Here is an 18,046-nt window from a genome sequence, read left to right on the forward strand (position 1 = left end):
AACTGGACTGAGACCTTCTGACTCTATGCACAGCCCTGTCCAAAGCAGCAACTACGAATCTGCTTACCAAAATAGATCCAGAATAGATCCAAACACTGCTATTAGAAGGAAGAGCTAAATAAACCACAAAGCGGTAATTTATACAATGCTGAGGTCAGAGTAGAGCAAGATCAATCAAAAGAAAAAGCAGCTGCTGAAAAAAGGGCCACCTGAGAGCCAAACAGCAAGAAGCCAAGAAGCCTTACTAACAGTGAAAGGCATCTACGTTACAAAGCAAGCTATCACGTATGTCAAAGTCTGACATAAGAAAGGTTTCCCTCTTGTTTCACCAGAAGGCTGAGAGAAAGTGTAGAAACACTCTCCTCCCCTCTCACAGCTCCACAAACACCGGTGAAGGATCAAGGTTGGAATTTACTCCTACAGCAAAACCTAGATTTGTAAACAGAGTGTGAATCTTCAGTAAAGAAGTTCTTGAAGCAGACACCACTGCCTCATACCTACTTATTAACTCTCTACATGAACATTCACAACATTAAGCAAACAGGATTTTTTTAAGCAAACACTATTTCTAATGCAACTGTGCCAGACCATTCAGGCACAACTGTCACACACATGTCCTCTGGGTAAGAGAGAAGAGGCTGTGGTATCATCAGATTCATGTAGTAATTGGGGAGTTTTGTTGGAAAATCTGTAACCTCAAGGCCACTTTACTGAAAGGTGTAACAAATTGGAAAACTTCACTTACTCTCAGTTTTCTTTAGAACCAGCATCAGATTAAAAAAAAGCATTACACAAGAACCTGCTTTTAAGTATTTTAGGGAAGACAACATCTGAAGTTTAACAGAACATGTAGATACTTAATCTGATACTTAAAAAGTCAGATTAGTTATTAAAAAAAATTAAAATCAATTGTTTTCTCAGTTCTGTTAGCATACCAAAGTTTCTCCATTCTCAGTACTGAAGGCATCAGAAAAATCTCAATAAACTCATGGCTTTAATGTGACCAACTGCAGAACCTCTATTTCTTATTTTATTAAATGAATTTGAATCACGTTAAGTCTTTTGTATCTCAAGAACATATTTATGTGTATTCAAAGTTGTGGAGTTTTTTTAACGCACAAAAATATTAACTTAATCTTACCTTTAACCACCTCTGCTACATTACAATTAGGATCAATACTTCCAATATGTTTGGGATGAGCAGGATTAATATCTCCACCAAAAAGAAGTGCTAAAAGGAAAAAGAAATGGTAGTAAATAGTCTACTACACTTGAGGCAGCCCAGAAAGTTTAAATCTGAACGTATCTGAAACTTACCAAGTAGTGCATCATTTTCTAAAAAGATACTCTAGCAAACTGCCAGAATCCTTGCTTAGAAAGACTACTTGCCTCCTCCTTCCTTTTTTTTTAATTTCATTTTTCTTTTTATAGCTAAGACTAGTTAAAACTGAAATGGCAGCGTGGGGAGGGTTAAGGTGAAAACCTACATTTCTGAGGGGACTATCAAAGATTAAATAAAGCTAGAACGTAAAATGCTTTGTTCATACCATTATGTCAGAACAGAAGCACTCATAACAATGAAGATGTTATAGGGAAAAAGACTCAGGAACTGTAAGCCAGCATTAAAACCTTTTACACTTCCCTAAGGTGCAATCTCACAGCTGGCACAGAGGTCCCTCACTCACCTGTCTCCCTGACTCTCAGCTCCCCTCCCTCCTTTGCTCAAGGGTCTGGCACGCACCAGATCCTTCACCGAGAGTTTTTAGCTCTCCGAGTAGAAAGGTTTTACGCTTCTTTGCAGAAGTGATTTTCTGCTATTTTAGCCAGTTAGTCAGCTCTGATAAGAAACATGCAGTACGAGTTGAGCAAAAGACAAGATCTTAAAGCTTTTCCTATTCCAGCCACAGTGAGCTGCACCTTGCAGAAACATTGACAGGCTGTTTCTCACAGGGTAACATAAGAAACAAACTACATAAAACCTGTTTCTTTGTTCCGTTTTCCAATTCCCTTTTTCATCAGCACTTCAAGATAAATACTTCCCATCACGGATGGATCACTAACATTGCTCAGCATAGATAACTTGTCCAAGGTTAGCTCAACTTTAAGTATCCATAAGCGGTTTGAGGTTTCAAGCAGTTAAGTATGTCCATAGGAAAAGCCATTTTAGTTCAATGAAATAAGTTTAATATTTTAGAACTAGGGCAAATTATGCTAGCACTCAACCCAAGAATTCTATTAGGACAATTTTTTCCCTTACTGCTAGAACTCTTCTACAAGAGCCTTTTAACTTGGTTTTATGTCTGTCATCTGTCTGCCCAGGTACAAGTGAAGAAAACGCTGCACATTTATCTCAGTTTGTACACTTCACCACGTTAAAATTATTTGAACACACAGAGAACGACATTTTTTTAGTCACATAAAAGGCTACTGGCAAGCCACACAACTTGTACTAAAACACCTTACACCACAGTACTCTAGCATCTGCATTATCTGTAGTGTACTACAATTTCTAAGAGCTCATAAAAGCAAAATGCTGGGCAGAGAATGAAGTTCTAGAGCTAAAAGGCACAAGATACATTAGAAGAGATCACAAAACTGTCCTTAACTTCATACAGATCACTTTCTGCATGGTTGCATATACTGGTTAATAGGAGCTGTGCAAGTAATTCCTTTCACTCTGTAACATGAATAAAAAATTAAGTTTATCAGTAACAACAAGCAGAACAGAAACTAATGATAAAGCATGACTAATTCTAGCATTTATTCCTAAACAGAGAATAGGAAGTAGAGGGAGACAAGGGATGTCATTTAAAACTTAAATTAGAAATAGTCAACCTCTTGAGAAGGCAAGAAAGTCTAGATAGCTTGCTGAAAAACACAACAACAAAAATACATATAGTGCACAACCTATTCAAAATCTATGAAATCCCTGCATTTCATTATGAAGTAAGTGTCAGCTCTACAAACTATGTTGAGAGATTTGTGCGCAGAAAGATCTAGCTACTCTACTACTATCTAGAAATACTTCATGTTTCGCTATGCAAGCTGCCTCTGCCAACAAGATGAAAAAGTGACAGCCGCGCTGACAAAGCCTGTCAGTTCTAAAAGCAAGCATACTGGTGTTTTGCATCCATTTCTGATAACTCTGAAGTACCAAATTACCCAGTTCCCAGTATATCTTCTACCATAATTAGCACAGAACATTAAGAATTAGTCAAGAGTATTAAAAACCCCAAACACAAAAAACCTCAACCCAAAACACAAAGCTACAGGTTCAGGTTTAGAAGCAATAACTAATGAGTGCTCAAAGATGAAAAAAGGAATTACTTACTGTGCTGGTTAATAAGCATACGGAAAGAGATGCGGTTGGTGTAGAATCTGTCTAGAAAATACTGGATGTTACTGCTAACAAATGGATCAAAGCCATATTTTTCCTTGTATTCAATCACCCCTTGCGCCATGGTTGGAACCACATCATTGTGTCTGTTCCTGACTTTAATTAAAACATCTAAAAAGCTAGAGGAAACAAAATTAGAAACAGATTGTTAAAAGCATAATTAAACTCAAACTCTAACTTCTGTTTTGAACTCCCCACAGCAAAATCCTTCTGTTTACTACCCCTTCCAGTCAACAAAAAAATTATCAGAAGATAAAAATATAGCACTACCTGAACAAACCTATTTAAAGAGAAATATTTGGTCAACCTCTCACTAAGGTAATCCACTCCAAAACATTCCTTTAAATTGAACTGCTCTTCTCCATTAATGAAGAACAAATTTTTTTTTTTTTTTTATTGCAGTCATATGCCACCACAGCAGCTCTTAATCTCTGCAACCAACAGTAGCTGAGGATTGGAAAAGAAACTCGGGAAAAACAACCTGGCTGCCCCTCATAATTTCCCAGTTTTACACTTCAGACTTTCTTCCCAACACCTCAATCCATGCAGCGTAACTTGTGAATGCATTTCCTTCGCCCGGCTTCTACTACAGTAAATTTGAATATCGGCACAGGTAATTCCAGTGTGACTTCTGTTCAGTTTCCTTTTACACCGCTGGATGGCAGAGCACATACAACTCCAACGGGCTCTTCTCTCCCGTCGCTGAGGAAGTTTTAGGAGATCGCTTCCATGGCTTTTAACAGCACCTGTTGACATGCCCCTACTTTTGAAACAGCTTGGAGGATTTTTGTTTCCCCTGCCAAGACAGCTCAACTCCTACGATCTTCAAAATGCTCTTCCCCCCACCCCCGCAAGCTCACAGTACTTGAACCACTAATTATTATTAGTTTTCTAAAGCCCAGATATGGAAAATCAATACTACTCAACTCTGCTACATTTTGCAACATGAAATGAATATCAACACCACAACAATTACACGATCTGGGTTTTTTTAAAAAGTACACACAATGAAATGCAGCTTTCAAAAGCAAGCATGTCTGTATCTGCAGTCCTACAGATCCTTTCTGGAAATATATCAACAGTAAAACAGTCTCAGTAGATTTATAATGAACACTGAAAAGGAACGTATTAATTATTTTTATCAAAGCTAAGGAAGGAATCGTAGAACGGTTTGAGTTAGGAGAGACCTTTAAAGCTTATCTAATCCAACCGCCTGCAGTGAGCAGGGGAAAGAACACAAAGACCACCACAAGTAAAAAGGCCTATCAATTAGACACTGCATTTAAAGCAGATGCTTCCTTCCTTTTCCTAACCACTTAGCCAGACAACCATTTAATATTACACCACACCGTTCTTAACGAGCAATACATTTGTCATATTATTTCTCCTGCTCTACACTGCCAGCTCATGGACAACCATTTAATATTACACCACACCATTCTTAACGAGCAATACATTTGTCAAATTATTTCTCCTGCTCTACACTGCCAGCTCATATTTAATAGTTTTTTCATCATCCTCAGTCTAACCATGAGTTTTTGCCTGTGTGTTAACAGTCCAGTACTCTTTCAACATAACTTTGTTGCATAGAGAAGGGGAAGTTTTAAACTGCTTAATTCCCCAATCTTGATACTACGACAGTAGAGAATGAATACTATCACAGTGCAAAATCACTGTTCTCCTACCAATCTTGCTGACTCGACAGCTTAAACTATTTTAATACTTAAAAAGAGTCTTTTATGTTTATTAAATCTTGATCCTGTGTGACCTGCAACCACCGAAATCTGATGTTATTTGTCAAGACTAGTGCCTGGCTGTACTCATGTAGCTTCTCTGTTTCAGAGCAACAAGACACTAGCTAAAAACAGAGCTGAGAAGGAACGCTCAGAATCACATCTGAAGGATGGCTGACAACACTCTCTCCAGCTATTTGCTGACAGCTTCGCTATTTGTTTTTAAATACCTCCACTACCCACAACACACACATGATGCCTACGTGCTCCACGAGGGCAAACTGTTCCCTGACATCCCATTACCAAAGAGGTGAAACGCACAGAGCGTGCCAAAGGGTTTATCTGCTAAGGGCAGCAAATCACAGCTGAAGCTCAGTGCACAAATACAAATAATAAAGGGACTCTTCATTACCGCAGTGACGTAACAAACCATCCTTCCACATCCACAGATAACTAAGTTCATACAAGTGTTTCCATCAAGCAGATGCTTTTAAAGGACCAAACACACCGATTATATAGGCACATTTCAAAGCAAGGGGGCAGAAATCAAAACACGTTTCCTTAATCTTACCACTGAGTCCTCACCAACTGGCACCTCCCATACCCCAGAATGACACAAAAATTCCACTGTACTCAAACTGTGGGAGACCATACCAAGAGATTTCTATTTTTTTTAATGCTCATGGGATTAGCCGGGGGGCAATACACCAGAGGAGCACTAAAAATTTTATTTAGCATTTAATTTTTTTAAAATTCAGTGTATTGTATTTTCGAAGCTACAACGAATAAATAATGCAGTCAATAGATGAGAAATTAATATGAAACTATTTTAGTCAAATGAGCTTCAGTGACTTCTGTATTAACAAAAGAATATTTAAGGGGTTTTTTACCATTGCTGTTAAATAAATTAGCTTATAGACTTCTGCAAAGACAATTAATGAGTGTCGCAAGTTAAACTCCCTAATGGCTCTCTATATAAATTTTTGATCTATCATCACAGTGCAAGAAAAAATATCGTAAGTCAATAAAAACAAAAAAAAATGTTATGTCTTTTATGGATAGTCTTTAATCTGAAAGATTAAAGATAAGAAAGTGATGAGTAGTCTGGAAGAAAAATCCTTTTTAAGTGGAACAGACATGCAATGGGATTTTTGATTGGCTTCTCTTTCTTAAAGAAGTGCTAGCTGGTAGTTGGAAACTACCACACCGACAAGTTCACACTGAAAGATTTCTCTGCTAAAAAGTGTAGCCACTTTTGAAGTGCAAAACTAACTAAAGTAGCATTTCACATCGCCTTAAAGTAATAAAACAGCATCTTCTTGATTGAATCTACTCCAATATTTATTCATTTCAAGTTGCTAACAGAACCACTATTTCAATTTTGGTGCTGCAGAAAGGGAAGTTCTTGTCCACTAAGTTTTTTGTGTGTGTGTGTTATCTCTAGACATACTGGCAGTTTACCACTTCATTTGCTCTTAATTCCAGGCCACTCCCCTACACACCTTCCCACAAAGAGAAAAATCACCAAAGAAACTCACAGGTACAGGGGGTGGAGTAGGTGTTCTTTGAAAAGCACATGTGAACAGAAGTTTTACAAAAGCTTCAATTTTGGAAAAACAACTGCCTCCATGTGTTTACTCCAAGGCACACTGGACAACACAGGAAATTTCTGACACTTCTGCCAGCTTACACCCTCTACCAAGTGTGCACACCTTATCTTAACAGCCCTTGCTCAACAGAATGTGGAAAGACTTCCACCCAACTGCTTTGCAGCTTGAGGAAAGATATTTGTGTTATCAAAAACACAAAAGTAACCTGAACTTTTGGTAGATGCCCACGCTGCTGACAGCAACAGTAATGTGGTGACATTGTAGTTAAGCCTTCATAAAGGTCTGCTAATCACTGGAATAAAGAAACTGAAGCACCTCTGAACCTCTTGATCGCATAAATACTTTGTCGTTTGCAATGAATATTAAAATAACAGCTAATTACAGCTCAATATCCAGCTAAACTGCACAGCCTTCAGGAAGCTAGGAATAGACACGCAAAGAGCAGCAAAGTAAATTTGACTTTCTAATATTAGGTTGCCTATCCAATATTGTCAAGAACAATAAATTTGCTCTTTAATGAGATAATGCATCTTTCATCTCTTCACAGGCCAAACTCAGTATAAAAGATGACTCTTACTATCAAAGTCCCTAGCTCGACTTTGACCTCAGTAGGAAGGAAAGAACTACCAACATCTGTATTTATATATACTTAATTATATAACTGCAAGATATCAAAAATTTAGCAAACAGTTATACTGAGTAAATATTTGGTTCACCAGCAAATAATTAGTATATCAAACTAATATAAAGCATTTCAATCTTTCCAATTGCCATGCAACACTATCAAGAATGCTTGTTCTCCTTATGGCAGAATCAGGTAATTTATGTGATAATGTACAAATCTCCAAGAATCCTGTTCATCAGTCTTTTAAAAATCACATACTGTGATCCACTTTGAACCTCTAAGGTCCATGAAAAGCTGAAATTCAGTTATTCAAATGCAGAACATCCGAGATGGTACCAGAAGCTACAGGACCACCTTACCTCCACCTGCTCACCCAGGACATGGATTACAGGCTTAACAGGACCTGTGTTAAACTTGCCAGGCTCACTCAGACATCTCGGAGAGCTTACGCTGTCTTAAAAGGCAACAAAAATGTAAGTTTTGATAACTTAAGTCTCAAGCAAAATGTTCTTCTAAGGCAAGCAGCAGAAAAATGTACTGCTGAATTAGTCAAATAGAAATTCTTGTCCCATCAGCAAACAAGCTGTAAATACAGAATCATTAAATGTAACAGCTAGAGGTAACTGAAAAGTTCATCTGATTTATCCACTGCAGAATAAGCAAGCTTAGAATACCACTGGAAGCTATTTATTCTCAGAAGTTTTTAAAAAGGGATGTGCTACAGCCTTTTGATACGATCTTTTTCAGTCTGTTCTCACTACTGAAATTCATATTTTGCCCTGCATGCAATGTTAACTTTAATAAAAATCAGCCATTTTTTAATTCTCTACTTCTTCAGTTAGAGCAGCACATTACCCTTTATGACAGTGGCTTTTTTATTTTTGGCATGCTCAGACTCCCAGTGTCTCACACTTCAATCTCTTTTTTGCCAGTCTAAACAAATGCCTTCATCATTATTCAGAGGTGGAACTATCCAAGTCTCTAATTCTTCTTCCTTTCACATCAATACTGTCCATATCCATTTTCATTTCTTAACATGTAGTATGCAAACGTGAAGACAGTGTTCCAGCTCAGGACTCGCACTGAAAAAATAGTTACTTTCCCGATGTTCACTAAGACTACGATTCACTCAGTCAGCCCACAACCCTTACAGTTCCTTCTCCAGTTCTGTCATGCAGGGAATTTGGTACTTGTGCACTTGAGTTTCTCCTGCATGTGTTGCCTGACACACACACAAAAGCATATCTCAGATATTATGCTCATAACCAAAAGAACACAACACCTAAACCACATTACCTAATAAAACCCTTACATAACCTAACATAGCAGTTAATGTATCTGAACCTAACTGAAGACCAAAAAAGCACCGTGTTTGCACAACACAGGCCACATCTTGCACAAACAGAACATTTGTTGGACTGCAAGATGTTCTGTGAAACACTTCCTATAAAGCCTGATCAGGCAAGATTTCCAGAGCCTAAAAAGAAAGTTTAAAAGACAAGCTACCCTACGGGTGCACACGTTGCACACACTGTTCTCGTGTGGTTTGGATTTCTTTTTTTCATTTTCATACACACAAATTTCAAGGACACAGTCTAATGACAATTTTAATATGATTTTGTCGATAAAGAAAATTGGATAAGCTTTACTTTCTACTCCAAATGTAACATTATTTAGTGAGGTAGGAGAACATCAATAGTTGAACTCAAAGCAGCTTTCAGATAAAAACAGTAACACATTAAACATTTTCAAACTGAAAAAATTCAAAGTATCAATGTATTAATACGCATCATACAGAACAGAGTACTAAGCTCAATGCATACATTCGAGTCATATGTAATTTGACACTCAATACAGCCTTGGAAGAAGCATTTCATGCCATTTCTTGAACTATCAGACTGCATAAATTCAAAATATACTGTTCAAAAGCACTTACATTCCTATATTTGGTTCCAGATTACAATAGTGGCCTTTGCTGCAGAAATTCTACTTGATAAATAAGACCACAGCTATCCTATAGTACAAAAACACTTGGGTTTGAGACATTATTTTAAAATGAACTGTTATAAGAAAACAAATCACTCACTCATCCAGAACATGAGGATCCTCAGGACTTTTATTTTCATATTCTAGAAGTTCAAGGAAACTTTGCATGTACCTGAAAGAAGAAAATTTATAAAGAAAGAGTTAAAATACTTAAGCCTAAATTACTTTTGGATTTGTTTTAAAACTTAAGACTATAACTTCACCTGAAACAAGAGCAGCATAGCACACAGTTGCTGCAAAGGCTAAAATGGGATGCTGCAAGGGGAAAGAAAGCAACTACATAATACCAAGTTAGAGAGTACTATTTATACTCTACAGTTTCAGATGTAGGAAAACTGTTATATACAGAAGCAAACCCTGTCTTGAGGTAGGTCTGTAATTTCAGGTAACTTCATCCATCACAGGATCTTGACTTCCTGGTCATCCACTCTGTACAGATCTTATTTTACTCCTATGTTCTGCAGAAAGTGATCCAAACTTCTTTCCAAAATAAAGCTCCAGGTAATACTTCCCACAATCCGTGCTAACAAGCCTGCACCAAGCTGGTTTTACCACAGTGCTCTAGAAGAGAACGCCCCTTCACACCCCCCCACACCTCACAGCACACCTCAGGCCATGTGGCACAACCCTCGGTTTCATAAAAGCACCTTTCTTGCACAACACAGCTCCCTCTATTTCAGATATTCAGTACAGATGAGATATTAACTGGTGCCTAGAGCCACAGTGGTGCCACACAGGACACAAAGATTTAAGGCAAAGTACTGCTCAACATGAACACTGTCAGACTGCTCTGGAGGATCCGAGCCCAACACCAGTAAAAATGGCACCATCTCACACCAGTGGGGCTGAGGAGCAGGTCATCACCTCCTGCCGCAGATGCATTTAGCAGTATCGATGAAGCTTGAAAGATTAAAGAAGTGAGATCTATTTCTTGAAGCAAATCATGGGAGGTATTGATCACACACATAAAAGGTAGGGTTTGAGTGTCACGTGGAGGAGCTGTCATTCCCCTCCCTTCACTCCTGGTTAAGCACAGCCTTTTACACTGACAACATCAAGGCTGATCAGGTGTGAGTGTTAACAGCTGTAACTCCCTGCAATGGTAAAACAGCCAGACAGATAAGTTTGCTTGTTTGGTTTTATCATTCTCCCACATGAAAACAATTCATAGAAAGGTGTAACCGGCTCAAGCTAGCACAAGAGAAGATAACTATAAAGCCTGCATAAGGAAAAAGCAAAACAACTGATGCAGCCTTTCTCCCTTTCAGCAGTAACAGCCCATTAGATCAGCTCAACAGAAGAGTGTATGCATAAGCTCCGGGCCAGTAGGGCTGATCCCAATCACTTAAGCTTGGACAACGTGGCATTACAACAAAACCTCGTTTGGTAACAGTTCCATGTTAAGACCAGCTTAAGCGGCTGTGAAACTTCATCCTACCTCTTCAAGTCACGGCAAAGTTTAAGATGCCACTGCTCCTACATGACTCCCTCCAGCACCACACACCCCCATTTCAGTTGCAGCCATCACAGGTCACTGGGACTTATCTCCAGAAAGACCAAAGTTTTCAAGATGGTCAGAACAGTAACACCAGCTCCTGTCCCTCTGTGTGTTTTTGCCTTCCTGCAACTGTCACAAGCAACTACAGACACGCCCCAAGTGTTTGTCAGTTTTAATTTTGGGAAGTAACTGATGTCTTTAGTACTGCTTATTTTAAAAAATGTTGTTCTACACTGCTAGGAGATAGTACCAGTTTAGGAAAACCATCACACCACAGTTCCAGGAGTTCAAGAAATTGCCTACGGTTACTTCAGAGAACAGGCAGTACCTCAAGGTGCCACAGCCCACTATCCACTGAAGCTGAGCTCCTGAGAAGTGCAACATTTAGCCATTAGGAAGACACAGAGGCAGCTCTAACTGCAGGGAAAGCACAGCTGATGTGCAGGGTAGAGTGGCAGGGGAAAAATCAGAAGGGCCAGCTGTTAGCTGGAGGAGGGAGGGAGTTTCTGGAAGAGTGAATGAAAATTAACCTCCTTCAAGAACGTGTTGTTTACACATACTCCCCTTTTATTAATTTTCACTGGAAAAAAGCTGCTTTACTCTCTGAACTCAGCTACTTCATCTGCAACACATAACAAATTATGATCACTCTCACCCCTTTGTTTCAAAGATGTATGTATTATGCAACATCATCTGCCTCGTGTGAATCAATCAATCAGTTAATCACAGGTACAGGATGGGAAAAGAGGAACAATTATTACAGTGAGCAAAACAAAGTAATAACCAATCAGCAAATGAACTCCAAAATGGAAGAAGGGGAAGTGGTAGACAAGGCACTGAGGCAATTCAGGGCATCACGGATTCAGCTCTATGGAGGCAGCAAGATGAGCTTCTGACTTCTCACCAAACCAGGCAATGTCATGCAGAAGCAATGGTTAAGACTCAAAGTGCTCAACTTTGCTCTGCCTCTAGTGAATATACAACACTCCACAACCAGTCTTTGCTACCTCCGTCATAATTTCCTTGACAGGTGATGAGAATATACCTAAATCATTCAATCCATAATTGTCTCTAAGAGGAAACCAACTTTAACTTTTTCTGTGAAAAAAGGGTATCATTCATGCCACACCTTTTCCTTGCAAATACACTTAGGAATGGAAAAAGCCATGCAACCTCACTTTAGACCACGAGCATTGTCCAACTGGACTCATTGCCTCACGCTGTAAGATAAAAAGAAAGTTAGTATCTTGCTTTGTAATTAAACAAATATTTGTTGTCCTGCACGGTAAAAGCAAAATATTTATTTTATTATATAGAGAAAAGCAATCTAGCACAAAGATACCTTATTCTGCTTCTCAAATACAGGATGACCACTCATTTGACCATGTCCACTCATTTGACCATGTCCACATCAGCATTTTTATTTCCATATTTAAACCTGCAGTACAGTTTTGAAGCGAATCCCCCAATAATCTTCATTTAATCCATCCTGCTTATATTTGCAAAGTGGCTTTAGCACTTCTCAGAAAACACTAAACTGGAAGCTGCTGCAGATGTGTTTCACATATTTGATGCACAAGGCAGCCATCATGACCTGAACCAATGAATGGGTCAACACACTATGATTTCTCCACCACAGGCACAACACATACCGGGAGACAGACGACGGACTGTCGTAAGTACCCTCCACACTGTACAAAGTTTCTCACTCACATAAAAGACCAAATGCTGTAGATGTCAGTAAGTCTGCCAACAACCACTCCTCTATTCTTGATGCTCCCCCTCTCCTATCCCTTCAAACCTTCCTCCTCATTTGAAATCCTTTCCCTTCCTACTTTAACTTCTCTTGTGGTTTTTGAAGGCCTTTTTTTTCCTAACTTGCCCTTTCCACACCTTTGGTCTACTCTTCTACATTTTCATAAAGGCAACAACAGTACACCCAAGGCTGCAAGCCAGCTTTCCAAGGGCATTCAGAATCACAGAATTGTTTAGGTGTGAAGAGATCTCTTGAAATCATCTGGTCTAATCCCTCCTGCTCAAGCAGGGTCAGCTAGAGCAGCCTGTCCTGGACTGCGCACAGTGGGGTCTTGAGTATCTCCACAGAGAGACTTCACAGCCTCTGTGTGCAGCTTTCTTGTGATGTTTGATCATCCTCACTGTAAAAAAAAAGTTAATTCTTACATTCAGATGGAATTTCATGTGCTTTAATGTGTACTCATTGAGTCTTGCCCTCTCAGTGAGCACTACTGAAGAGTCTGGTTCCTGGATTTTCATTCTCTCCCATTAGGTATTTATACACACTGATAATATCCACACACATACACACGCCCACCAAAGCCTTCTCCAAAATAAACAGTCCAGACTGCTTGCTGAGTATCTCCAAGATATTCATCCCTCTCAGCTTTCTCCCATATGAAAGATGCCTCAATAAATCTGTGTCATAAAAGAAGTGACAGCTTCTTTTGTGGCAAAGTAAGTCTGAGGAGGTTATTATGAAGCCGCTCTTGTCTGTCTGTCATCATATAATATTATGAAAGTTCCCCTTCTGAAGATCCAGGACAATTACAACATTTGAGAAGCAACACAGCAGGTGCTTTCTACTATAGACCTATCAGAAGTGTGAAACATCAGCAATCCGGTGCTGAGGCCAAGATAAAACAGCATTGAGTTTTCCTGGTACTGAAGGTAGCCGATAGCCGATTTTTGTGCTCTTGGATTTGTCCACCATTACTGGCATGATGCAGTGAGATGTGTGTTCTCTGTAGCTTATTGGGACATTGGTCCTAAGACTGCAGCCCCTAGAATAATCGAACATCACTGTTCCTGTGTTGGAGGATCAGCCGTTTTACTAGAGTATCAGGCAGGAACAAGCCAAGTGTTTCTCTCATCTAACACAAGCATTAATTGTGTAGAAAACTGTCTCAGCCAGAAAAACACTAAAGCGGGTCTCAACCAGAAGAAAACTGCCAAACATGGTCACCAGTCTTCAGCACAACCAGTAGACAGAACAGCTTCTCTGGTCACCGCACTACAGGCTCAACACAGTACCAATGAGGAATCGAGAGGTTCTGAAACAGAAGAAAATTACACAAACTAAATGCTCTAAGGAAATTTATAAATGTGTTAAAATAATTTCTCTTTAATATATGTGATGACAGAGAAACTATGGAAATAGGCAATGCTTTTCCTTTGGATAGAATTATCAACAGTATTTAGATGTCTCTGATTTTGAAGTCAATTGATATTACCTTTAGAAATCAAGTTCATCATCACAAGCACTGTATCCAGCAAGTTAGAGGGATCAGCTCAGAGAAAAGATTATTAACTTAGATTTGAAGTTACCCAAATTTCTTCTATCACTTTCAGTATTTTGTCCAATCCTTTGACTAAGGGATTTCTAGAAAGAAAATAACCTTACAGCAAACAAATTAGCACACTGTCCAATGCCTACCACTGTATGTCCCCCAACCTGGGATGTTGTAATGCCCTGTATATTATCCCAAGTCTCTCAATAAAAACTCAGAGCTGCAAATGCAAATGTACATATTTTTCTTTTATCTAGTTGCGATTTCCTGCTTTTACACAAAATTCATTCTATCTTTCCCTCCTAAACAGCTCAAAATTAAAGAAAATAAGTAAAAACTTGTTTAAAAAAAAATCCTAACTATGGTTAGCTGTAATAAATAATTCATAACATTGTCTTCACCACCACCGTTACAACGTGCCTAACTGTGAGTGGTCAGCAATGCACTTCACACCCATAATAGCTAGCATGTGCCAAAAAAAAAAAAAAAAGTAAATCCCCTTTCACACAACACATCTATTTCCCTGAATTTTCATTTGATCTGAACTCTGCATGCAGATACAGATAAATGAAGGTGATAACTGCAGGATTTATCAAGTGCTGAAAAGCAAGACATTTTAAACACACTTCATATACAATTATCAGCCAGGTAGAATAAAGGAGAAAAGCATCAGAATAAAGGATGACTTACTGTATTATTGTAAATTAATACAACTATGCAGGACACAAATCTACAAAGAAAAAAATAAACAACAAAACACAAACTCAGCACTGACAAAGAGAATGTCAATTATATTTTGCTATCTTTGGTGAGTCAAAAGCAGGAATTAAAGCCCATGCACTTCAAATCTATTGTCTGTTTATTTTTTTATCACAGTACACTAGAATCTACTGGCCAAGCTCTTTGGTTTCCAGCACTCTTTAGCCTCGTTCTTTTGTTAATTACTGCGAGGTGGATTGAACTGTTGTTAGTCTGCCAAATGCAATAATTCTAGAATGACATCTCATACATGAAATCACTGTAAATGCCCATAATGTCACCACCAGAATTTTTTTTTCCCCAATTCATGCAAGGTACCTTTGCCTTCTCTGTATGTGTATTTCACTAAGATTTTCCTTAGAGTCTCTAACATCAAAGCTCCAAGAAGATAAAACCTATCTCCATGGTAACACAATCTTGTTAACATAGTCTGAATGCAAAAAAAATAGAGGAAAAACAATTACCAACTCCCAAACTGGACTGATTTTTCTAAGAGGTCTTCCCAGGGAGAAAAGTAGAAATTTATAGCCTTTTCCAGGGAAAAGGATTGAAGTAGAGAAATTTGGCCAGAGTTAATTAAAATTGGAATTTTAGGTATGACCGAGTAGTATAACGTGCAAACCTCACACTCACTTTAGATGCTTTGTAAGCTCTGACCTTATCCATTATAAGGTTTTGTTGTAACTATTTTGCCACACCAAATCAGTGGCGATATCCTCTATTATGCCACATGTTCAATATGCTACCTGCAGTGTACTTTAGAAGAGTGCCCTCCGAAAGCTGTCCTAAAGACAGCCCGCTTGTTTGGAACCAGGAAGCTGCCCACTAATTCTGAAAAACTGAAAACAAGTTGCTGATCCCTAGAATGCTGCTTGTCATCTGTCTGGTATTTGGAATCACCACAGTTCACAGCCGGAATATGTTAACTGTGTTATTTTTCTGATTCATTTTATTCTTTCCCTTGCTACTCCATGCAAAACATAACACGTGAACTATGTTATGAACTCAAATTGGGACAGAGATCGTGTTTTACCTTTGCACAGACTGAAATGCAAAGCTATTTTTGTTGTTGTTCACCCTGTGGCTAATGCCGGCTTTATTCAGAAAAATGTAGCTGAGCAGCACAAAGGAAGGACACAGCTGCTTAACCTACCCTCACTGCTGCACACATCAGGCTAAGGAACCCAGAAAGGAAGGCGAGGGTGGAGGGGGGAAGAAAGACACAAAAAAAAAAAAAGAAAAAACCCAAGCACACCTCTCCTGAGAGCAATCACACAAGCAGTTGTAGAATCTGTTAGGCAGCACAGAGCAGTCGAGGAGCATGGTACAGAAAGCAAAGTGCCCACAGTGTGACTGTGGAAATGAGTTAGAGAGCAGAGAAAAAGAACCGGGCTTGCCTGCAGCAGGGAGCAGATTCTTAGAAGTGGCAGGATGAGGCAGCTTCTCAAGGGACCTGTAAGTGACCAGGAAATTCAGGCAACCCAGAGTGCCTGCCTGCTTGCCCAGAGGATTGGTTGGAAAGGGTCCATGCTGTACAGTAGGCAGGGTTAATTTGTTTTCTTACCCCACCAAACCTAAATTCCATCTATTTGCAGAACCACCTTACTCTAATTAAAAAGTTTAGTAAAAGGTACTTTGAAGATTAGGAGTTTTTTGTAAATTTTAGCATGTTTACATTAAGGAATAGACTGGGAACTCAAAACTTTAAAGCTCTAGCTGATTTGTGGTCTCACCAAAAGCACATAAAAACATAGGCTTCTAATGCAAAGTGGCAGCGTAAATATATCAAATATGCCGATGACTACACAAATTGCTGAAAATAAGCAAATGAATTTAAGGTGAATAATGTGTTAAATTGTCTTTGCTCACTTGTCGCAACTGTACATCAGATTTTTTGTGTAGTAATAAATAGTCAAACTTTCTCAACCTATGGCACAGTAAAAGGATCATGAAATCTGATGTGAAAAAAAATTAAAATCTTTTTTGAAGTATCAAGCAAGCACATCAGAAAGAGGTTTCTTCATTTTACAAGTTCACGAAACAGCTGAATAGCTACATTTATTTACTGTACTACTCTACAAAAATCAGGAATTTCTAGATATGTCTATCCTTTAGGTTAAGAAACTATATTTCAAAACTATAAATATATTTCAAAACCTTCTGTCAGCACAGCTGCATAACACTCAAGGTCATTCATACTGAAGTTAAAAAAATTGGGGGTTTTGGCCTTCTTAGAAGCTAACTGGTACAGTAAATTTTGCCCAAGGTTCATCACTGGTATATCACCAGGACCTATACTCTTCAGTCAACGTTTATAAAAGCAGTTAACCTCTAAACAGAAAAATAAGAAATTAACTCTTTAAAGTCCACATCTATAATCAGGAAAACAACGTGCTACAGTTGTTTTTGTTACTTCCAACATAAGATCACAAAAATATTCTTACATAGTCTCAGGGAAGATATACCTTTCCACAAAAACTGTCAGCTAACTAAGGATCAGAAGTAAAAGAACACCACGAGAAACATTTTTATGTCAAACTGCCATCTCTGTGTGGGATGTCCACTTGAACGTCATCATGTTAAAGTCTGCTATTTTGGTCCACTTAACAGATAACTGTCAGTTTACAGCTGTGATACTGCAAATCACATTACCATATAAACCTGATCTGAACAAGTATCTTACAGTCATTATATATTCTAAAACACTCAAGACTGATGGGGTTTTTTTAATCATTAGTACCTATTACAGCCACAGAAGTCATCACATGACTCCTGAAACCTCTAAGCAAAAATTCTGAATGGAATATCCACTCTAAGCACCTATCCCATTCCTTTGCCAGAAGGGATACAAACACTGCTTGACTCTTAGCAGGGCAGAAGCATATGCTACAGAATATATATTTGGACTAGAATTACGCTACAGAGTCATAGAATCATAGACTGGCCAAGGCTGGAAGGGACCTTAGAGATCATCTAGTCCAACCTCCCTGTCATGCGCAGGGACGCCTCTCAACTAGATCAGGCTACTCAAGGCTCCGTCCAACCTGGCCCTGAACACATCCAGTGAGGGGGC

The 18,046-nt window shown here is 38.8% G+C and overlaps 1 protein-coding gene across 1 annotated transcript in view; it reads right to left on the reverse strand.

Annotated features, from left to right (window-relative positions):
* PDK3 (pyruvate dehydrogenase kinase, isozyme 3) overlaps positions 1-18,046 on the reverse strand; it is a 34,964-nt gene that overhangs the window by 14,748 nt on the left and 2,170 nt on the right. The window contains exons 2-4 of the mRNA XM_009877486.1: positions 9,452-9,523; positions 3,332-3,516; positions 1,142-1,231 (exon numbers count right to left, since the gene is read on the reverse strand). Coding sequence (XP_009875788.1) covers positions 1,142-1,231; positions 3,332-3,516; positions 9,452-9,523 — 347 coding nt within the window. The remainder of the gene's footprint in view (positions 1-1,141; positions 1,232-3,331; positions 3,517-9,451; positions 9,524-18,046) is intronic.

Source organism: Apaloderma vittatum, unplaced genomic scaffold (genome assembly GCF_000703405.1).
Source record: "Apaloderma vittatum isolate BGI_N311 unplaced genomic scaffold, ASM70340v1 scaffold2571, whole genome shotgun sequence".
Taxonomy (NCBI): Eukaryota; Metazoa; Chordata; class Aves; order Trogoniformes; family Trogonidae; genus Apaloderma; species Apaloderma vittatum.